This window comes from Molothrus ater, chromosome 1, assembly GCF_012460135.2.
Source record: "Molothrus ater isolate BHLD 08-10-18 breed brown headed cowbird chromosome 1, BPBGC_Mater_1.1, whole genome shotgun sequence".
NCBI classification, from domain to species: Eukaryota; Metazoa; Chordata; class Aves; order Passeriformes; family Icteridae; genus Molothrus; species Molothrus ater.
Window position 1 is genome coordinate 10,742,878 of NC_050478.2, and position 23,758 is coordinate 10,766,635.

Consider the following 23,758-nt stretch of genomic DNA (forward strand, 5'->3'; position numbering starts at 1 on the left):
CATCTAACAACCACAATGTGATCAGAGCAGAGATGCTGAAGTATTAAGCACAGCAAAACAACAAGCCAAACAATGACTTCTACCTGAAGCAAATCTGAATCTGAAAACATGATAACCAGAATGAAATCTGACTTTCAAGTTTGCAACCTACAGTAATAATTGAGTAATTAAGAGAGCATGAAAGAAACAGACTTCTGATCTCACAGGGGCAGTACATAGAAGGGGAGGACATAGTTCAGGATTGTTTGTTGGTTTTTTTATCCAGGGTCAAACATTGCACTGTATCTTAGCAAAGCTCCTCTGGAAGTAAATTTGAAGATGATCTGATAACTTTTAAAAATTGAAATGTATACCTACATTTACTTTCACTGAAATTTGCTACATTTGGGTTTCTTTTGAGTGAGTGAAGATGCAGGAGTTGTTCAAACCAGTTTGCTGGAGAGCTCGTTGCCTTGCTGAGGAGTCATGCTATACAGCAACCAAGCTAGGAATTCAAAGCCTTGCCAGAAGTCCCAAAATACTGTCAAGCTTCTCAGTTTTAACACTGAGGACATTTTCAGAGCAGCAAGATCTGAATTTATAGTATAGTCCTGACTCTCCTAAAGTGATACTCCTGCACTAATATCATGTACCATTTCACTGAACAAATGCCTTCCTTTTAAGGCAGCAACTGAAACCAAGAGGCAGCAACACCAACTGAACACTCTTGGGGTCTCAGAAGAAGCACAAAATGAAGATACGCAGGATGTCTCCCTTTGCCTATCCCCAAACTGACTCATGTCTCCCAAACCAACTCAACATCTTCATGTACAAATGACAAACACAGCTCAAGCAGACTTTCAACTCACAGTCAAATGCTCTTGTTTTTAACACAGCTGCTCTGGAGAGTCACAGCTTGGAGATTTGAGGACCATGTGTTGAACGCCCACAAATTAGACAAGTTCAGGAATAGCATTTTTTTACCTATTTAAAAACTGGGTAGAAATCAGACCATTTATAGTGTAATGTTGGAGAAGCTTCTAGGAGCTTATATATCAAGGAATTATTATGCAGATACCACAACCATTATTCAACAAAAAATTGGCAACATCTACAGTATGAACCCAGGGTTTCTGAGGGGAGGAAAGAGTTTTAAAAATTTATCAGAATGGTCTGGACACACATGAACTTTCTCTGCCACATTTATCATTTAATTTTCCTTTAAATGGGACTGGCAAGCTCTTTGACTAATGGAATGAATCAGAGATATGTTACAAAAGGTTTAATAAGGAGTTCTCCACAATTTTCTAGTTGTGTCAGCACAATGAGTCTGCCTGCATCCAGCAAGAGGCATCTCTCAAACACAATCCAGAGCCTCCACAGTCAAATTACTCTCCTTGAGACCCTCCACAGACGCTGGCATCTGATTCTCAGCTCACTAGGGTCTCTCTGCCACAAAAGTTGGTAGGTGGATGCTGCTGTCTATGGCTCCCCAATTCTTCCTAATTACACCTTCAAAGGTAGGAGTAAAGAAGTTTCAGAGCTCACTTTTCCTTTATGGAGTCACAAAATTGTTAATGTTGGAAAAGACAACATTATCCAGACCAACCATCAACCCCAGCACCACCGTGTTCACTACTCAACCACATCCCCAAGTGCCACATCCACATGCCTTTTGAACAATTTCAGGGATGGTCATTCCACCTCTTCCCTGGGCAGCCTCTTCCAATGGTTGACAATTCTTTTGGTACCTTCCCTGGCACAACCTGAGGCCATTTCCTCTTGTCCTGTCTCTCGTTATTTGTGAGGAGAGGCTGAACCCCACCTTTCTCCAGTTTCCTTCCAGGCAGTTGTAGAGAGTGATAAGGTCTCCCCAGAGCCCCCTTTTCTTCAGGGTAAACATCCCCAGCTCCCTCAGCTGCTCCTCATAAGACTCGTGCTCCAGACCCTTTGCCAGTTTCACTGCCCTTCTCTGGACATGCTCCAACCCCTCAATGTCTTTCTTGTTGTGAGAAGCCATTATAAACCAGTTTTAAACCAATCACTTCCTTCACTTTGTGTTATATCTGGAGCAGTATCACGGAGAAAGTCGGATCCCATTCACTTGGAAATGAGTTATTACCCTTCTGTTCAGCTCTGAAATTAATTTTATCTTCCTTTAATCAGTGCTTCTATTTAGGGCATAATGATGTTCCCAACTTGCTATACTGCAAATTAAATATTTTTCTTATAGTATTACCAAACTAGAATCAGTACAGTGAAATTCAGCTGTGCCACAGAACCACAGACTGGAGCAGGTCAGCAGGAACCTCTGGAGACCATCCAGTCCAACTCCCTGCTCTGGGCAGGGTCATCTACAGCACACTGCTTGGGGCCACATCCAGTAGGGTTTTTAATAGCTCCAAGAACGGAGACACCACAATTTCTCTTGGCAACCTGTGCCAGTGGAGAAAAAAAAGTTTTTTCTTAGGCTTAAATCAATTTTTTCATATTTGAATGAGTCTGACTGCATCCAGCAAGAGGCATCTCTCAAACAAAATCCAGAGCCTCCACAGTCAAATTTACTCCTCGACCCTCCATAACCATCAGGTCCTGGCTTCTGACTCTCAGCTCACCAGGGTCTCTCTGCCACAAAGGCTGGTGGGTGCTCTCTATGGCTCCCTAATTCTGCAGCTGCAAGAGGGGCAGCACCAGATGAACCAGTCTGTGGCCTCAGGCTGCTGTCTGAGAAGGATGCTCATACTGCAGCAGCCCCTGAAGCAGTTCAAAAAGCTGAGCACACCTAACCTCCATTGAGGTAAGGTGTAGTACATGCAGTTTACACCTTCAAATGTTAAGCGTAAAGAGTTTCAGAGCTGCCCAGATCCCTCTGAATGGCATTACACATGTGCTACATCAACTGCTCCTTCCAATTTGGTATCATCTGCCAGTGGGTGAAGAGGGCACTGTCTCACCTGCAAAGTCACTAATGAAGCTACTAGGGTACAGGAGCCCAGGGGTACTCACTCCCTACAGTACCCATCAGAGACTGGGGTCCAGCTGGACTTTGTGTCACTGATCACAATTCTCTGAACTCAACTTCAGCCAATTTTCAGACCATCTCGCTGTCCACTTATCTTATCCACATTTCACCAATTTGTCAAGGAGAATGTTATGACAGGCACTGTCAAAAGCCTCACTAAACTCAAGGCATCCAACTTCCACTGCTCTTCCTTCAACCTCCAGGGAAGTCATCTCATTGTAGAAGGTCATTAGGCTGATCAAGCATGAATTGACCAAGCTACTAAGAGAACTTTGTAAATCCATGCTGTCTACTCCCAATCACCATCTTGTCCTTCATATGATTAAAAAGAGCTTCCAGCATTATTTGCTCTACCACCTGCTCAAGAGATTGAGAAGAGTCTAGCTGCCCTGTAGTTTCCCAGACCTTATTTCTTGCTGTTCCTGAAGACAGCAATGAACTTGCTTTCTCTCAGTCGGCAGAAACCTCCCCTGACTGACACAACATTTTGAGGCATTGCAAGTGGACTCACATTGGTCAGTGATGCATCCCCATCATGTCCCACAGACCTCTATTCATTCAGTTTGTTCAAATATTCCCCATCCTGATTCTCCTTCACAGAGGGTAGGTTGTCATTGCTCAAGACTTTCCCTTGGGTCTCAGATGCCTTGGTTTCCAGAACTCAAATATCAACAGCACAGACCAAGGCAAAGGATACATTAATTATCTTGGCTTTTTCCATGCCCTTTGTGACCTGATCTCCTGCCCCACTCAGCAGTGGGACCATGTTTTCCCTACTCTTCCCTTTTTTACTGATGTGCCTGTAGGAGGCTTTTTTGCAGCCCTGCACACTCACTGCCAGATCCAGTTCCAGATGAATCTTGGCTTTGTAACTCCACCCCTGCAAGCTTGGACAGCGCCTCTCTACTCGCACAATGAACGCTCCCCACTGTGAACTACACGAGTTCACAACAAACTTCTTTTTAAAAAAGCAAGGAACAGAACAAGACATTTGAAATTTTCATTCCAGTTCTGGGGTCTGCAGTGGCACTCACCCGATCTGTAGCGCTCATCCCGTGACCCTGAGGACCTGCGGCGGTGATACCGGGAGGAAGAGGACGGAGTAACAGGAGTCCGACGTTCTTGTGGTAAGGCCTGGTCCACCCCTGCATCAATGAAAGAAAACCAAACAGCTCACTCTGATTGAATTTTGGAAGATTTATAGTGAGGAGGAGTTCAGCATACACTAGGAGTAGGAAATGAACATTCAGTGCCTAAAGCGCGTCGTGTCAATTGGTGGCACACTACTTGCCTCTGGTCAGCTTTTCTGATGTGGTTATTTTCCTGGTTCTCTCTAAAAAACCTTTTTTCCAGGGTCATGGACAACATAGAAAGAGCAAACAGACAGTAAGCTTGGCATTTTTTAATCTCACAAACAGATGACTTTTCATAAAGTAGTATTTAGGAAATATTTTAATGAGCTAATAAAGACACCATTGCAATGGATATTGAAACCTTCCTGCAAAATAGTTGTTAGGAAAACTTAGTGTGTATCATCTAAAACCTCATCTGGTTGGATGGTGTCAGCTGGTGACAACACAATTCTAACCTATGGAAACTAGTTCCTATGGGAAGGAAACTATAATAATATCTATAGTCATTATTACCTATCAATGGTCAGAAAGTAAACTATAACTGCACCAAAGCAGGCAGAAAATAGTAACCTGTCCAAGCAAAACAACAAAAATAGCCTTGTAAACCTGCAGCATTTGAATATGCTGAGCCTAAACACCCAGTATTTTAAGATTTAAACCTTTTATTAATCCCTTTCCCATAGTGAATTTGCTTTTTTTTTCAATTATTTTCTTGAAAGCTTCTTAAACTACTATTAAACTACAGTAGTAATATAACAGCAGCATGATATATCAACACTTCTGAAATTGATGTTCTTTGACAACTTCCAGAGAAGAGAGAAGGCAATGATTTAAGCAGGAAAACTCAAACAAACAACAGGAAAAGAAAGCAAACCTGTATCTGTGATAATAGTGGCATGAAGTGGTTCCCTGCTCTCTTCCAGAGAAGAGCTGAGCAGACAAGGCCAGCTGATGCATCCAGCTTTGAGCTAACAAAGCACAGAGTCTTGGGTGTGTGATGCACAGGGGTAAAGAGCAGGAAGACCCGACAAAATTAAATTGATTCTTTCCTACAATTTTTTGCCTGTAAGAAGTAGTTACACACCACGTGTAACTGTAAGAACAAAAGTAAAACTGGCCCCTTGCACTTAGGGCTCAAATGTAGGACTAATAACTTGAAACTGGATTCAACAAAACAATGCTTGGAAATATGCTCATATTTTTCAATTAAAACATAATGCAAAAACTCTCCACTACTATTTCCAAACAGTTCAATGCCAGCTTATTGGAGAGGGACAAGAGTTTACATTTGTGGAAACAAGAATTTCTATGTAGACTACAGACCAACTGAAAATCCTGTGATTACTTCAATCAGTCTCAGTTGGGTTGCAATGGACTCTTTAAAAAAGCATCTTTTGAAAAAAATTGGCATTGTATGCTTATTTCTCTGTGAAAATAGACTGCACTATCCAGCTTTTCTCTTAAATCTCTGGATTATCAGCAATGTCAAGTCTGCTTTGATTCTGTGGAGGAATGGCTGCTTGGCTAAAAAACATGCTTGGAGTAAAATCTCATAGGCGCCTAAAAGACAGAATGAATCCATAAATTTTCCTCTACTCAGATTGTGATTAATAATTCACTCTCTTAAATCAAATAAAATGTCTTCATTTAACTCTTTTGTCTCCATACTAGAGTACTGCATAATTTCACTTGCTCTCATTTCCCATAATATTCTTTCAGTCAGGTGAACCTGACTGCTAAATCACTGAAATAATCAAAAGGAGTACTTTCTACTCCCTTTTATATATCAAAATAAATACTTTCTCCTCCCTTTTATATTCAGAATTTTTCCTCCTTTATTTGGTAAACCTGAAAATGACCAAAATACAGTTCATAATAAAAACAATTTAGACTGAATTTTTTCCAAAAAGTATGTTTCAGTCTGTATGAAATGCTAAACACCATTACTCATCTCAGTCCTATCACCCTGTTCTAAGTTCTTCCAAGCCTTCTGATGTTTACATTCTTATAACAAACTTTCTCACATGCTTTTCTCTAAATAATTATTGTTTTACATTCTTTTCTGGAGAAGGAGAAATTTGATGGACTGCTGGTTTGTCCAGTGTCATTGGAGAGGCGGCACTGTCATCCTCCAATCCACTGTCACTTTTGAAAATCTATAAATGTTGGAGTCAGAAATTAAACTGCTCTTCTTTTTACCTTGGAAATTCCAGTTGTTTTATTTCGTGTCCTATAGCAACAGTCCTTATCTACATCATCAGGAATGAAATAATTTCTGGGAATCACATATATTCACAAAAATCCTAGAAAAACACACCTAAAAAATCTACACCTAACACTGAGGCTGTGTGACAGAGGTTTTGCTAAGGAAAAGCAGTGCCACATTTCCCATAGCAAGTGACTTGTGTAGAGCAATGGCACGTGGAGAAAAACAAATGAAGACAATTGAGATGTTGCCGCTGCAATACAACATCATGATGACCCAGGAAGAGGAGATTAACTGCATCTTCCAAACAACAAAACCACATGCAATAGGATTTAAAAACATCTAGGGGAAATTGTGAGGAAAAGCATCAGTTTCAGAGGTACACAACTGCTGTAGGAGGGAGATCTTCCAGGCAGACCTGAAAGCCATGGGGCAAAATTCATTCAAGCCTGTGGCTTCCTTCTCCTGGCTTAGTGACAGTGAGAGCCTTAAAGTCCCTTTTCTGCAGCTGTGGGCAGTACACAAACACCTTTTTCAGGAGCAAAATAAACAGTGCACATACAGTAACACCAAACACTGACCCTGCCATGGCAGAAAACACAGGACACCCAACTGGCCAGGCAGTGCTGCTGCCCACAGTACTCCCCAGCCCTGCCAAGGGCTCTTCCCTCCTCCAGCTCACTAAGGAGATTGTGTTTTTACTACAGATACATTAAGTGTCTCATCTAATCTTAAAACTGAGACACTTTAGCAAGTTTTATTTCCTTCTACTTTGTATACATGTGTTTGTTCTTTTAAGTAAGTCGGTTCTGACCCAATGGGCAACATGAAGTTTCTTCAGGAAATAGGAAGGAGGGAGCCCCAACTCATCATCCTGCACCAGCAGTCATTTAAGGCAATAGAAAACTAAATGAGAATATCAAAATGTCTTATGAGATCTGGGGGATCATTTGATGGCTTTACTTCCCACTTACCCATATATATAAAAACAGTGAGTAAATCTCTACCCAAGAGTGGAGTAGGACATGTGAACTTGGCCCACTGACAACACCAATTAATATAAGGAAGTTAATTGTGTGCTAAAATACAAGAAGCTCTGCATTGGCCAGCTGTGAGGACATCTCTTTGTATTATGTTCCTCTAGGGTGAAAAACCAGAAAGAACTGCCCCACTTTGGAGAGACAGCAAGGAACTGGATGACAGTTCCCTACTGAAGGGGCTGGAGCAGGAATTAGCTGGATTGTCTGGACTCACATCTTGGCTCCCAAGGCACCAGCAATGGTGTGAGACGAAGGACACAATAGCAAGGACCTACACACTGCCACTCCTGAGCCATGGGTGGGAGTAAAAGCCATGCAGAATAATGATTACCATGAAATCAGTGAAGTGTTGCCACAAATAACAAAGTGGTGTTAACAGCCAAATTGTTCACCTCCATGAAGGCTGTAGCAGTATACTGCAGTAAAAAGAATTTTTTTTTTCACTTCTGAACATAACTAAACCCAAAAAATTGATAGCTTTCAGAGCCAGCACAAGGGTCTGTGAGTTAAGTGCTAATGCTTGTTCAAGTGCAGGTTTGCCCAGACGTGTTTGTGAATCGGCCACGTGACGGCTGGAGAATCCATACTTGGATCAATTCCTGAATTGAAGGAGGTGGCAAAGCAATGAATGGCTTTCCTAAGAGAAAGGCCAGTGTCATGCCAGTGCCCTGTGCACAGACACAGTCACTGTCAAAGCAGCATAATTCTTAATAACACCATGGCCTACCCCAGTCTTGCAGCTGAAGCAGGACTTTACCAGGTAAGCATGATTATTAGCACTTGTGATTGACACTTTGCAAGCCATGAAGAAGTTTAGGAAAATATATATGCCTGGAACACAGCTATTTTATATGAGAGGCTTAGAAATCAGTGCTTTGTGGTCATCACAATACACACAGGCATCAGCAGGTGCACTGGAGCAAACAGACATGTTCCTAACACAAGCTAAAGCTCCTAAGACACCTTTGTATGTCTACAAGAGGGTGTTTGAGCTAAGCTCCCATTATGAAAAGCAGAGACCCAGACCAGAACTCAGGATTCTAAACAAAGGTGTCAAACTTTGCAGATGTTGTGGACTGTGATATCTGGCTTGGCCAGAATGGCACTGTCCCCTTGAAGTCCTGTTTTATGTGTGCTCACTCTGTGCAGGTGTCTCCAGCACCATAGGAAGTCCTGAACAGTATCAGACACCCATTTTCAGGCAACTCTGTAAATCCAGTGAAGCCTTGAGAGCTGTGCAAGTGGTCAGTGGAGGTCTCTGCTTTGGAATAAACTGAAAAGCTCTCTGGGTTTCAGCAACTGAATTAACTATATCTCTTCACAAAAGAATGGAAGCATAAATATAAGGTTCATAGACAGACAACTTAATGCAGATATATCAATCCACAAGTCCTAATCTGCAAGCTGGATCCTGTCTTGACTGAATTTAACTAAAAATGCAAGAGCCTCAGTAAAGCTATTTAAGCAATACCACTGCAAGCTGGATAGCTTTATTTTTCAGTGCATGGAAGGTACAAAACTGTCAGCTGGAAGCAGGCTTCACCTCTTTTTGATTTTTTTTTCCCCCTTCACCTCCTTGTTCCTCCTTTCTTTATTACTTCTTTTTGTAGCTAAATTGCAACACTATGAGCTGATAACATGGCAATAGCTGCACTGCCCTCTCCAACAAAGGACAATTATTACCTTATTGTCAGCTGACAAGCTGCTTTGATGTATCTCTTATTCCTATGTCTGTGCCAAATTCTTGAATCTAAAAATATTTAAAAGCTGAAATGTCTAACTGACAAAAAATGGAAGGCATTCTTAGACAGAGGCTACATTTATTGTTCTAAAACTAACTTACAATGTGTGCCCCCAGGAGAGAGAGCTGTAGGATAAACCAAACAACTCCAGGGCCAGTGGGAAGGAAGGCACACAGTGCCTGCAGTGCAGTTTTAGGAAACAGTATTTACCTTCCCTTCACAGTACTTCCTGAGCTTCCATTCAATGGCTGATGGCTCAGCTTTAAAGGCAAACCCAGGTATGAACACACAGTATATTTTGTAAACATGCTAAATGTCACACCATCCCCACGGAACTCCTCACTTAGTGCAGCATTTCACTCTTCCCATCAAATGTACAACTAAGTAATGAATTCACTGCATAAGCCAAGGGAGACTTAAAATGCAATACTCTAACCAAAGACATCCAGGAAAGTGGAGCTACGTTCTGCTAGATAAATCTGGAAAAATGTAATTTCTGTTTAGATTTGTTTAATTAAAAGTTTTCCTTCACAGGTGAGCTTACTCATGGTCTGACTTAATCCACATACTCCAAATTTTCTTTCAGTATTGCAATCTCAATTTTGCCTTCCAGCATTTCCTTGAAAGGTTTAGCTTTCAATTCAAACTCAGCATGGATATCACAGGCTTCTTTTTTTCTCTCCTTTATCCCAGTGATGGTGGACATCACATTATAGCTCCAGAGCACATGTGATGTTTGGTTTCCATTTTCCTTTCCACAGCTTCAGTGTCCCATTTGAAGATTCTTTTTGGAGAATATGTAAAAGAAGACTACCTATTCACAAAGCAAACATCTTCACCATGGGCTAGTCAAATCACACTGCAGACAAATTCAGGCAGCACTGTAAATTCCAGCAGTTTCTCATTTGACAGTGGCACTCAGCTCTTCAAACACCTCCACAGGCTCCACCTCCTCTGCTTAACACTGGCTAAGCTTTAAGGCCCTCAGTGGTGTTTCTCCTTTCTACCCTCTGTTGCTCACCTCTGACTGAGACATCTTTCCTCACCCATTTGTCAGATTTTAGACCAACACTTTCATGTTTCTTGCTATGCTCTTATGTTCTGCAGGTGGCCTCCAGGAATATCAACAGATATTTCCTCAGAAATCTTCAAATTCTTTGAAAAACATACCAACTCTAATGTGTACTAAAAATATCCTCCACCCAAAAAACATCACACCAAGTGCTGAAACCACTACTTGCATTACTAACAGATTTCATCATGTACTCATTAGTTAAAAGGGAAGGAAGGTATTTTTTGCACTGTGTTTAATATTATGAGGTCTTGGTACAGGATAGGAAACAGAGATGCCATCAAAGCCCAAAGAATTATAAAATGGTAACTGGACTCTCAGGCATGGTGGCAAAACCAAAACAGTAAGCATCAAATTTAAGTGATGGCCTCAAGGGGTACTTCTCAGAGGCTTTCAATACCTTCCTTTTTATCCAAACTAAGCTCTGCAGGCATCCACCAATTCAAAACCAAACTCTTTTTTAAGCCCAAGACTTACTAGGCATTTGTCTGTGTGCTATAGTTTCTCATCTGTGAAACATCTGTCTCACTGTTTCAGGGATGTGCCCCATGCTGTGCAATGCACATGCCTTTCGAAGAGATCCATGTTCTCACCACACTCTCTTTGAAATGCCCCATCATGGTTATCCCTTGGTCAGATCTTTGAGAATTAGAAAGGCAGAATACATGAGAGTATTTTTTTCAGAATCAAATTTTGTTTAAATATTTCCTTGCAATCTTTTCAATCTAAATAATGTTGCAATATAAATAATGTGTGTGGAAGAAAAAATGAAATTGTAATTACCAAGTTTACTTGGACTGCCTTAAGACTTAGCAGCAGGAATAGCTGAAAGCAAAAGCATGCACACATACACATATAAAGTATGCAAATATATGCACAGAGAGCAGATATTAATATATGTGTCATGCTAATAGGAGAGGCTATGGAAATTGGTTCCTGTAATTCTACAGAAAATTGGTTTTTTGTAAGGCAAAGGGATCTTCTGCACAAATGTATTATCTTCTCTGCCCTGCATAGCTCGAAATGTTGCCAGGCTGGTGCTGTTGGGGCTCCAACAGCAGGAGGTGCAGGGATCTGTCTCTAGGCATGTGAGAGGAGCAGCAGGTGCCTTTTAAGCACCACATCTCACAGATTTATTAACCATAATAAATAAAGCACTGATGACTGGTCCACATGGTTGCACTACAAATGGAGCTACACTGGTGGTACCAATGATGGGAAATTACAGAAAGCAATCTAGTGGAGACACAGCACTTGATTAAGAGAGAATGAGCCACCCATGTCTGAGCAGTTAGAAGCAATGCTTAATTGATAACAACATTGTCTGTGAATGAATAATCAAATTTCCTAGCAAAACACTGGAAGTGAATTGGGTAAAACCACAGCTTATGGGGAATAAAGGTAATTAAGGGTTTTTTCTTATAGGGTGAGTTTCTCTTTATAGTGTGCATGCAGTTGTCCACATTATCTTACCCAGAACTGAATTATCAAAGCAAGATAAAATTCAGAAAGTTATTCTGAAATAAATCTCTGTTTAAGTGGTTGCTTCAGCTCTTGGCTGTCATGGCTCCTCTACAGAGGCAGTAAGAGAAAGGTCACCACACAAGAGGGACTGGGATGTATGTACAGATATAAAGGTCTGGATTCACTATTATTTTTAGATGTCTGACACACGGACGCACTAAGAAAAGAAAAATTGCTCTGCACACAGAACATCTCCAGCTACAAACTCACATCCTGAGAAAGCATCTTGAGGAAACAAAGCTGTACTTTTCTCTCCCTGACTTAAAGCAGGTGGGGATTTAATGGGAATGAAAAGGAGGCTCCCCCCATCCCTTCTCCCATTAACACTGCCAAATGCAGCACATCCGTTCCGGATTTCTGGATGTTCGACAGCCTGGCTGGAACTGTACAAATGTCCTTTGCATATGTGCAGTCTGTGCAGCATCTGGATGTGTCCGACCTGCTGTGCATGCACTGCAGAGTCAGCCTGCAGATGTGCAGTGGATCTGGCACATCCCCTGTGTGTCACTGCAGGTTTGCTGTTCAGTATGTGACAATACCCTCCCTGGGATTGTCCTGTCAGAAACAGGGAGCCTAAGAGCCAGCTCCTACATCACCTGGAGGAGTAGCAGCCACATGGTTGCCTGGCTTTACCTTTCATTAATCCCACTCCTGAAAAATAACAATTCTCCCTTTCTAAAATGACAGCACCCCAATAAGCATGACAAAAAGTCAATGATATGTGTATGTCTGTTCATATATTCTACAGTCCTGTTACTGGTTACATTTATCACATGGTTTAATATCACTAATACTGTTAAACCTGAAACTGCAATTTACTTTAAATCCTTTCCATTTTGCAAAAATCTCATGCAGAGGAAGTTAACCATGTCAGACTGAGGGAACCTGACCTGGAGCAGCCCTGTGTAAGAGAAGAAATACAAACCCAGTCAGAATCCAATATATACCTCCTCTATAGAATTATAGTAAATTGGTTTGAAAAGGAGTAGAGAAGGTTTCTGAAATAGATAACCCTTTTACAGGTATGTCTTGTTCTGACAGAACTGTAAATCTTATCTTCCCTCCAGCCATCTCTTACAACATGTCTGGACAGCCTGTGCAAATGTGGACAAGCACACAGGCCAGAGTGTGATGGCCTCCATGTGCCCACATGGTTGACAAGAGAAAATCTGGTTTTGAGGAGCTGTGGATCCTCTGCAGCCTTGCTATAAATGGAGAGATAAAGCAGAATGCCTGCCACCAGCCACAGGTCCTGCCAGAGGGATGGGCACCTGGGAAGGCCACAGTTCTACAGGCATGGCTGGAGTCATGCCTTGCCTTGCAGAGATGTAACCCTGAGAAATGTTCTTCCTTCAGCTTGCTCTACCAGCCTGATGCTCCTGGAAGTCAGGGAGAAATCTCTACTTGAAAACAGCATAGAACTAAGGGTGCTTAGACTTTTACAGCTTCCTTCAGAATCTGGTGAGCTTGGGCCTGTTTAGAGCACTGTAAAAAGGCAGTGCCAAAAAGGGAATTAGAAACACATGCATTCCTGTGTTTCACCAGCTTATTGTGTGCAATCTCCTCCAAAGTATCCATGGTATGGAAGCCAGAGAAGTGTTAATACGTTCAAACGTTACTAAGATGAGCTATTCCTTCTCCCTTCCCATCACTTCACTCTTAGGCAGAGAAAGTCAGCAACGGCCTTGCAGCTGTCATCCTTTGGTTGTCCTGCCTTGCAGCTGGCAGCCCCATGTCCACCTACTGATGTAGGCTCTACCAGAGGCTTCCAGCTGAGGCACAGTTATATACAGATATGGACTGGAAAAGATACATTCATGGTGCTCACCAAAACGAAAATAAAAGAGAGGCCGGTTTCCTGCAGTGCTGGCTGCTCTCTCTCTAGCGGCCGCTTCCCGGATGTCACAGACACCAATGTTGGCAGTGCGGAGCATTCTTCTGGCAGCTCCTTCACTGTGTTGCAGTCTACACCGAACCGCGGCAGCTCCATTCGCTGCTGTAACAAGTTGAAAAAAACTAATTAATTCACGTTTAGTTTTTTTACATTTGTTACAGCAACGAGTGGAGCTGCTGCCCCCATGCAGAAGAGCACACACGCACACGCACGCACAGACACCACAGGACGCCCACGGAGCCAACGCGGGTCGATGTTCCACTCTGCCAACATGGGCGCTACGAGCGTTAGCAAAGGTGCAGCAGGAGGACTGCGTGTCCCAGCAGAGGGGAAATGCCTTTGGATTTCCTTTAGTGTGTTGAATGCAGTCACAGAATGCAAATTCCTACCCTTTCCCAATGCCTCCCATCCCAGCAAAACTCATGTCCGTTTCCATACTGGTTTAAAATGTCTCTAAAACCTCTATTCCCTTATACCACCAAGATCCAAGTCCGTCACAGCTTATAAATTCTTGCATTGCCCATCAAAACAGCTTATGATTTATTTTTTTTTAAAAAAGGGCTAATTGGTGATGTATGTGATTGTTGAGATATTGACAGAGGCTTACAAAATGCAGCATCTGTTTTGTCATCCTACTTCTTCTTGGGAAGGATTCATCTCTCCCTTCCTAGTGAGCAGGGATTTAAAGCCACTCAGATGAATAAGGTCTTAGAAGGATTATATCAAATTGAACCTTTTCAGGTTTTGTCCAAAAGGTAACACAACAAAACAAACAAAAAGTACAAAGACAGCAAAAGACCCAAGCACAAATAGTATCCATTTATGGAGGAAAATACTTTAATACAGCAGAAGTGGTGTCTTCCACTGTAATAAAATAATCCATTTAGCCATCAGCTAAATGATTGACCTTAATATATTTACAAGAAAATAGTGGACAATATTGCAATAGTTTGCTTTTCTTGATGCTATTACCTTCACATCCATATTTCACATTCCTTGTGAGGGATTTTCCAGCAACTGGGTGAGCAGAAAATGTTCATTCCATCTTGTCCCATCCTTAAAACAGCTCTAAGTCAGCTACATTCTCAATCATGACCTCTTCAAGTTATTGAATGGACCTCACCACAGGACTGGCTTACAGATATCCCTCTGCTTCTCCTTACACTGCCAAACTTCAGTATCACAGTAGAGACCTTGAAAGGTAAATCTGTGAGGGTTCTCCATGTTCTCTCTTTCATCATTACATGCATATGAACCCCCAGCAGTTTCAGTCATGGATATAGTTTGACCAGAGGACTGTGAGCCTTCTGGAGAAACAGCTCTGTTTGCTTGTGTGAGGAAAGGAGAGTAACAACAACAAAAAAAACCAAAACAGATTCTGGTCCCAACTGTGCTGCTGCATTGAGGATTGCTGTGAGGCTCTCCATAACCCAGCAAATCTAAGCAGGTCTCATGAGAACCAGCTGTGAAGACTAATGTATGTCTGATAGTCAGGTTGGACCAATAAATACCCAGAAATTTAACATACTGCACCTCTGGTATTGTAATTCTGTTGATTTGATTTGCTTCACTCTCTAATGGCTCCCAATGGTTTGGATCGTCACAGACACCCTCAAACCAGGCTGTATCACTTCAGAAAACAGAGGTGTCAGTAACACTAATCTCTGTTGTGGAGTTCCCACCAGTGGAGCAGACCAAATGAAATCCAAAGGCACAAAATCAGCATTCTGCTATGGAGTTAGACAATAGATATACAAACCTGATGAAGAGAGAACAAGGCAGTGCCTTCACACATCAGCAGTTTAAATAAAACCCCATCAATTCCACTAAAAAGGAAGGATTTCGTATAAGAAGGAGAAACCAGTGCTGAGGCCTGCAATAAAATCAAGGCTCAGAGAACAGCCAAGCCTAAGGGGAGCCTCTGTAAGGTCAGTGAGACCAGGAATGCACAGGCACACTCCTCTGAGACCAAGAGAGAAGAGAGGTCTACACCAATACCTACAGCTACACATTGAACTTGTGATCCAGTGCCTCACAAGAGTAAAACAACCCTGGAAAGTTCTTATACACATATATGAAATAAATTCAACTAAGCAATCCATTATTAAATTTAGTTTGAAGGCACATTTACACCTTTTGGGCAAGTGCATGCAGCCTATCCCTTAATACTAAAACCAGGTATGTGTCAGCTGCCCACATGCCTTAGGACAAGCTGAACTCCAAGGATATTGATGGTCTCTAGTGTCTTCAAAAGTGAGACTTGGACAGGAAACCCAGAAGTGGAGCAAGTTACAAAGATCCAAGGTTCTCTTCCACTCTTGCATACTTCTGTTCAGAAAACTTCACATGGCTGAGATGTTAATGAGTTGGGACATCATGTTTTCCTTTGGATTCTTGCATTCCTTCCAACAAGCAATGCCTCTCTAACAAGCCTTGGCTGAATTAATTTTCCAGACATGACTGCCAAACCCACACCAACGTATGTAAAAAATGTACACACACATCAAAGCAGACATATATATAAAAATACACACAAAATGGATGGAATAAGCTTATTCTGCATAACAATATCTTTGTTTCTGCCACATCTGTTTCTTCAGAGATGCAGATTTCTACAGTGGCAACTATCAGTACACTTGACATCTTCATATATCACAAGCACAGATACACATACCGGGAGGCTGTGGCAGGTAGGCCCCAATTAATTTTGATCTCTTCTTTTCATATCCCTTCTGTGTGATGTCACCTGCCAAGAAAAGAAAAGGATAATCAATAAGATGTGGATAAAGGCAGTGTATAGCTTCTTAATGGCAGCACCATCAGCTTAGCCACCATTGTACTGTTCATCTGTCCTGACAATTAGAATGAACAAATGAAAAGCACACAATGATCATTCTACCCAAAAAAACCCCTCAATTTAGGCCAGAGCCATTCTGGCAAGAAAATACCCAACCCAGACTTATTTCAGCACCAAAGTCCAGCAGCATGGAGTTTTAAAACCATTTTGATGTGCTGCACAACAAGCTTTCAAAAGCTGCAATGACCTTCATTAGGTTAATAAACAATGGATTATATAGAATGTGCAGGCAAAACACATCACTGATTAGCATTTTCTATCATTAATGGGACTTTTCTAATCGAGCATGTTAGGCACAAAAGACTTGAAAATGCTGCTATATCATTTCTGCAATAAAAATGTTTTAGCTAATTTCTGAGCAGTACTGAGGAACAAAACAAAAACAAAACAGAGCTACAACAGATTCACTAGAAAATAGTACAGTATAGACTCTTTGTCTGGATTTCCACTTAGGTATCAAAATAAATATTTGGAAGCAAATGTCTGTATTTCCTAAATTCAATTAAAGTGACACTTCACTGTGCCTCAGGCTTCCCCAGGTAAGCTATCTTTTTTTATTACAAAGATTAAAAAACAGTTTTCTGTAAAAGTTTTCCAGCAAAAAATGACGCATAATTAGTCATATAGAACAAAGCATATTCTTTTAGTCTTCTTACATTTCGGGAGAAGTTTGGCACCAAAGCAGAGATACAGTCCTGACTCTGGAGCTAAATATCAAATTTAATACATTCATACATGCTTATGTTCAATATAAGCTACTCCATATTCCCTGCCCTTTCAATAGGCCTATCTGTTATTGTGAGACTCATCATGCAGTTAAAGCTCCCAGGCAACACTGGACTTCTATACTGGCAAAAGTTGAGGGCTTAGGAGGGTGGAAACCACAAAAAGAAGAGGAGCTTTGACTGCAGTGTCCAGCTGGACATGGCAACGTGAGGCTGTTTGTGCTGCTCCATCCCTGTGCATCCCTTCCCTAAGGACACTGTTTGCCAAGGCAACAACACACTCATTCCAATCCCAGCTACCCTGGCAAATGGGTGCTAAATTAGCCCCAATGTCTGCTGGTCTGAAATCAATAACTACATAAAAACATCTTTAATTGCTACGCCTTGCTGAAACACCTTTTCTTGGAAATGGTTCCAGTAAGCAATAGGGAGGCAAAATTCTGCAAATCTGTCTCTGACAGTGTCCTGAGCCAACCTCTTGCCCCTGCTTCAAAAACAGTCCTTAAAATAACACCTACAGTCTTCACTACCATATCTCAAACTGCTCTACAAAAGAAGTCAGCTAAAATATCTGGGTTTTTAAATGAGGAGAGCAAGACTGGAGCACTTCAAATGATAACATTCCCATATTTACGCAGGGAAGAAGTGGCAGACTTGGCAAGAGGTCCTAAGCCTTTAAAGCTCAAACCCACTGACTTTTCAAGCACATTTCTTCCCATTTTGAACACTTCTGGCATGTGTTCAAGTTAGTGAAACAAGCTCCCTCTCCGTTGTAATCACCAGCTTCTCACAAACCAGACAGTAACAATAGATAACACTTCATTAAAATGTTTTAATGACAAATGTGTTTGCTTTTATGTGAAAATTATAAAATGTGAAGAATTTTTTTCTTTCAACCTGTTGCTAAACAAATTACTGTTGACTTCCTGTGCTCATCAACACCAAAGTCTCACACATTCCAGACATAGCCTGAGTAAAAATTTTACTTTTTTATTTTACTATTGCTCTTTTAGGAGAGCAGAGGTATCCTGTGGAGAATCACAGCTCCTCTGTGGTATGTGCCAGCTGGAAATGACATTTTAGATCTGAAACCATTAACAACAGGTGCTTGAATATTGGTTACTCTTCCACTCACATGGTAGTACATACACATCCCAATCAATACCTCAAGCTACACATTCCAGACATGGCTCATGCAACCTGCACCCATTCCTGCCTCTAAGTTTCTTCTACTAGTTTATAAACCTGTATAGTCTTAATGAATGAAATTACAGAAACCAGTCATTTGACACCAAAGTGAGAAAGATAAAAATCAAGTGTTATCCCTTGTGTGTAATAATCTTTTATTCAAACTGGTATCTGGACTTACTCTTTTGAAGTTCAACATTAAAGAACTACTCTGAGCAGAAACAATAGTAATTCTTTCCCAACCAATAGTAACTCTGACACCACCAAAAAAACCACCAATATTTTATGGAACTATTTCAGTTTCCAGGAGCAAACAGCAAATTAATTTGGAATTATCATTAAACTTTCTATAATCATGTCCATCATTTCCTAAGTCACCAACTATAAAAAACATGTAAAAGCAAAATATAAAATCTCCAGAATTTTCATTGTAGCATCACTTTCACTGTTTTGAGGTGGAAGGAAGTCAAGTGTGTCACATACTCTGGGGAAGTACCATGCTTTATTTATCATGATTAATGCTATTCATATTCATTTGTGTTTTTTCAGGTAGACTGACTTTAGATTATAAACAATAGCTCACTAATCATTAAAATATTATGACATATGCAAATCTATTGCATTTCAAAGCTATGTTGAACTCATTGTGTAAACTCTGAAGATATACTAAGCATAGCTCACCAAAGGTTAGGTGAGCTTAAACTCTGTTCTTATCATAAATCACCATTCACAAAGTTTTCTCAACACAATACCAAGACCTTTGGACTATGTCCTTCCTTCCTTTGCAAAGGAATGTGATAATTTTACATCTATCATCTGAGGAGCAAACCCCTTTCCAGTTAGATCCACCTAGCTCATGTTCTTCCACAGTGCAATGCTGCATTTAATCCTGGCTTTTTGAGAGTATCAGCAGGATAACTAGAACTACACTTTCTTGCCCTAGGAAGAAAGGATTTATGGTACCTTTCTGTTTTTAACTAACTCTTCTCTTGAAAAGCCAGCAGACTCAAGAAGGGGAAAGGGTCTCACCCCCAATGTCCTTTGAGCAGACAGAATGTGTTGGGTTTTCCACCCACTCTCCAAAGCCTCTGCAAATTTAGATCTCCTTGCACAGGAGACAAGGCTGGCAATGGGTTTAAGGAAAAGGCCAGGCCATGGATGAATGGATGATGACAAGACTCCAGCGCTAAGGACGTGAGGGAGCAGAAGGAGCACATGGCTGCAGGGCACTCTGAGGATGGGTGTCCCTGGGACAAGGCACCATCACACAAAGCCACACAGCTGAAAGGTGGCATCCCCATTTAGCAGCTCCCTGCAGCCTCTGCTCTGCCTGCCTGTCTTCTGCCATGGCTCTCACCCCATCCCCTGGCCTTGGCTCTGCTCCCAAGTGCTCTGTCCAGCTCTGCTACATCCCACAGCTGGTCCCCAGCCCCTGCCCTCCTCACTCCCTTCCTCCCAGGCTGCACTCACTTCACAGCACCCAAGGATCTCGGCCTCCTGTTTGCATCAGCACTCTCCAGGCTTTTTTCCCCAGGACATGTTACTCTTTTCTTCCTCACCTCCATGGTGATCTGACAGGTTTCCACCATGGGAGGCCACAGGTGTATTCCCTGTGGGGTCATGTACCTGAGGACCAGCAGGGGAGAGCAAAGCACAAGCCTGAGAGACCTGAACGCACCAACAGTGAGCAAATGCTACCCTGCTTTTTTCCATGTTTAAAATTGGCTGTCCAAGGGCTGCTAAACAACAGGCATGCAGTACACCGACCCTCTTTCACCAAAACAAGTTCATTTCTATTGAATGAGTCTTAGAGAGTTTCTCCAGGCACAAGAGGGAAAATGCCAGGTTAGCAATGAAAAGGACAGCATGAACTAAAGACCATCCACCCCTCCAAGGAGCAAGGTAGCCCAGCTGAGCCGAGTACAGGACCAGGGCTTGGGCAGTCTGTAATCCCACTGCCATCTCTTTTATTTGTGATTTGTGCCCCTGTTCCTGCTGCCTCCCCAGCTGCAGATGGCAATGCTCTCCGACACCAGCGCCTGCAGACACCAAGTCCTGGGTAGCTATATTTAGCAAAGCCACAAAGCTGGAGTGTAAGTTCATTCGACTGTGCTCATCACAACTGTTACTGTTTGCATTAGACACTGTGTTTTCTTTGAACATTTACCGGGTTTTCCTCCTTCATTCCCAAGTGCTGGATTTCTGCCCCATTACAGAGACAATGGTCTAAAGCTGGGACAGGCAGGTCAGAGCAATTTAGCTACAGCACAAACCTGTCACGAGCAAGAAATGAACACCAGGTAACAGAGAGCCCCTGGGGATACTCCACACTGGGCAAGAGACTTTGAGAAGCAAGAAATGCCTGTAAATGTTGAAGTCATTCCCATTATCCTATGTTCTTTCTGAGCCCCTCCATGAGTCAACTCCATCCATTTGTATGTCATGTCCCACACTGAATCACACCTTAAACCAAAAATGAAAAGGCACATTTTGTAATCAGCAAATTATTTACTTCTTAGTGTTTTGCTGAAGGGAAGGTTATTAAATGCGAAAATATGAAGGTTATCAAACACAAAAATATCTGTGCATTTTCACCCTTCTTTAAAGCATTTGCACTTTCAAAGCTGAGAGTGGTTAGAAGAGCAGTACCACAGAAAAATAAGGTGCTGTGCTGCTTTCATGAAAGTAAAATTCTTAGAGTTGATATAGTACGAAACTTTCATTTTCAGCTGAAATACCTATTAGCTGATTTATTATCACTTCTGAAAACAAATGTGCAGTCCTGAAGAACTGCTGCCACGATATATGAAGTAAATTTATCCAAAACTATTGCATTATAAAGGGGAGGAGAAAAAAGAAATAACAAAACCCAATACAAGCTAAATGTCACATCTTTTTTCCCAGAAGATGAAAAAAATTCTTACTGATCTCAGCCTTTCATGACACAGCATAGGTAAAAAGCTCATGACAAAACCAGGGACCAAAATCACCTGATTTAGTGCAGTGAATGCTCAATTTTATCCTCCATGATCTCGAAGCCTGACTGATGCTGCTGTTCTCAATACACATACATGTTTTGAAAATGAAGTTTCAGGCTGGGACTCTGAATTAGTTTAAGGCACTTATGGAAAAATCCACCATGGGAAATAATGCAATCAATAACTCCTCTCAAGCACACACTAACACAGAGCTCATTGGTGAGTGTCTTTCCTTTGCCCATGATTTTCTGCCCTCTAAAGATTCAATTTTCTGTACGACTTGTTTATTGCTGATGACTCAAATTCAGTGTCAGCATCTTGGCAAGAGGGATTTGAATGAAACAAAGCTCCTCGTAAAGAGAACTGTGAGTCATTTACTTCTCCCACTCGTGATGCAGACAGTCTAGTCTCCCTGTCTGGTCTCCCAAAAATATGCCAAGAGACAAGAGATTTCATTTTGGAGGGTGCAAGTACAGAGATACCAGAGCTCCACAAATATATCACGTAACACATACAAGAACACAAAAATATATATCAGGAGTAATTTTCTTTTCCAATGTCTTTTAAAAATGATGTTCAACTACAGCAACATCTTGCTCAGAACTAGGATGAAGAAACAAATAGCAAACTGTGGCAGTGGGCAGAAAAATTAATGGGATCCCACACTTTCACTGCAACCAGTGCCATAAATGACAGAACTGCTCAAGTGCCTTTAAGGAGATTACTGCTGTAGCTTAAAGCTTTCATTTTTTTTTAAAAGGTGACAATTTTACCCACGTATATCTGAATTCCCTTTTTCCCCCAAGGGTACATTTTGTTCCTGTTTGTTGCAAGCAAAGCAGAAAATGGCTGAATTTCAGTGAAAGATAAGGCAGAGTGTTCCATGTGTACTAACAATGTGAAGCCTATAATGTTTCCTAAAGAGGGTTCTAATCAGGAGAAAATGTTTAAACAGATTATGCTATTAACAGAGAAGGTAAACTATTTTAACAGGGCTTAAATAAGAGATTCAAGGTCTTCTGAATTTGGAAAGTATTCCTACTCAAAATAAATAGTTTTTTCCCATTCTTTTGATAGAGAAATTAAGTATCAGCTGCATAACCTGCCAAGTGCTTAGTTTTAATTCCAATTCTACTGTTTTAAGGAAGTATGTGAGCGGCAAATAAATTTGTATGGAAGCCATTTTTTAGTATCTCCACCTTGAATCCCGGAAGACCCTTAATGAATTTCCCCACTTACTTTCTGGTCCCAAAATCTTCAGAACATTTTTCCAACACCCAAAATACTCCTGGGCTTCAAAAGAAAGGAAAAAAAAATCTGGGGGTGAGGGGGAAATCCCTTAGAAGGAACCCCGAAACACCTAATTTAAAAACAATCCCAGGGATTTTGTGACTCAGACTTTCTCTGGGCTGGCTGGGCTGGGGAGCAGCAGTGTCTGCCAGCAGGGTGGCACAGGGCCAGGAGCTGGGCAAGCTGCTGAGACCCCTTGGCAGCCAGGGAGCTGTGTGGTCCTCGGGCATCCCAGAGCTCCCCCGGAACAGGGAATTTGCACAGCACTACTTTTATGGCCTGGATTATTGTAAAGTAAACAGAGGCTGGTGGAGCAGTGAAGGTTTCCATTCTCAGTGTCAAGGGTTTATTTCATTATTTAAAGCTTTAACGAACACTTTATATAATGAAAGCAATCCTTGCCATTTTTGGAATTTTATGACTGTTAGGACCCTTCATAATGTTGTTTTCCTTCCTTTATTGCTTTATAAGGCTTATAGGGCACCCTTGAAGTGTATATCCTTTCTGCAGCTGCTGGAAGCTCATCTTTCATCTCTCCACTGGCTTTCCTGTTGCCTATGAGGCATTTGCCTGTTCTAGTTATTCTCCCTGTCTCTAACAAACGGTGCAGAGTCAGATCTTGCTCAAGATAAAAATAAAATACAATTCTGAAATCTATGCCTAAGGAAACATTCCTGATAAATGTTATTTAATAGGCAGGCTTTATATTTCAAGTTAGAAACGTTCCCTACAGAAAGATAATTACAGCAGTAATTCCACTTATCATTATTTAGAATTTACAGTTCAGAGCAAATCAGACATTTCCATAAATGCCGCGCTGCGCACTGCAAATTTGTGTCCCGATTTTTCCCAGCCCTAAAAGTGCCTTGGAAAAAAAATATACAGCAGGAGAAGGAGGAGGAGGAATCCTAAAGGAGGAACATATAATAGATGTATGAAACAAAATTCAGAATACATATCTAAACAAGTCCGTGTGCATATTTGCTCCTCTGGGTAGAAAAATATGTTCAAGGCTTTTCACAAGGAAAAACCTGCAATATCTGAGTAGAACGGTAGAATTTGTTAACAGCAAAATTTCTTATTTTTGTCACTTCTCTAGGAAGTAACC

The 23,758-nt window shown here is 41.4% G+C and overlaps 1 protein-coding gene across 5 annotated transcripts in view; it reads right to left on the minus strand.

The window, feature by feature from the left end:
* Positions 1–23,758, minus strand: part of DIP2C (disco interacting protein 2 homolog C) — a 309,444-nt gene that overhangs the window by 128,441 nt on the left and 157,245 nt on the right. For 3 of the 5 annotated variants that reach the window (XM_036397757.2, XM_036397748.2, XM_036397765.2), the window contains exons 2-4: positions 16,287–16,358; positions 13,547–13,714; positions 4,036–4,146 (exon numbers count right to left, since the gene is read on the minus strand). In XM_036397757.2, the coding sequence (XP_036253650.1) occupies positions 4,036–4,146; positions 13,547–13,714; positions 16,287–16,358 (351 nt within the window). The remainder of the gene's footprint in view (positions 1–4,035; positions 4,147–13,546; positions 13,715–16,286; positions 16,359–23,758) is intronic. The other 2 variants (XM_036397776.2, XM_036397786.2) reach the window with 1 other exon arrangement.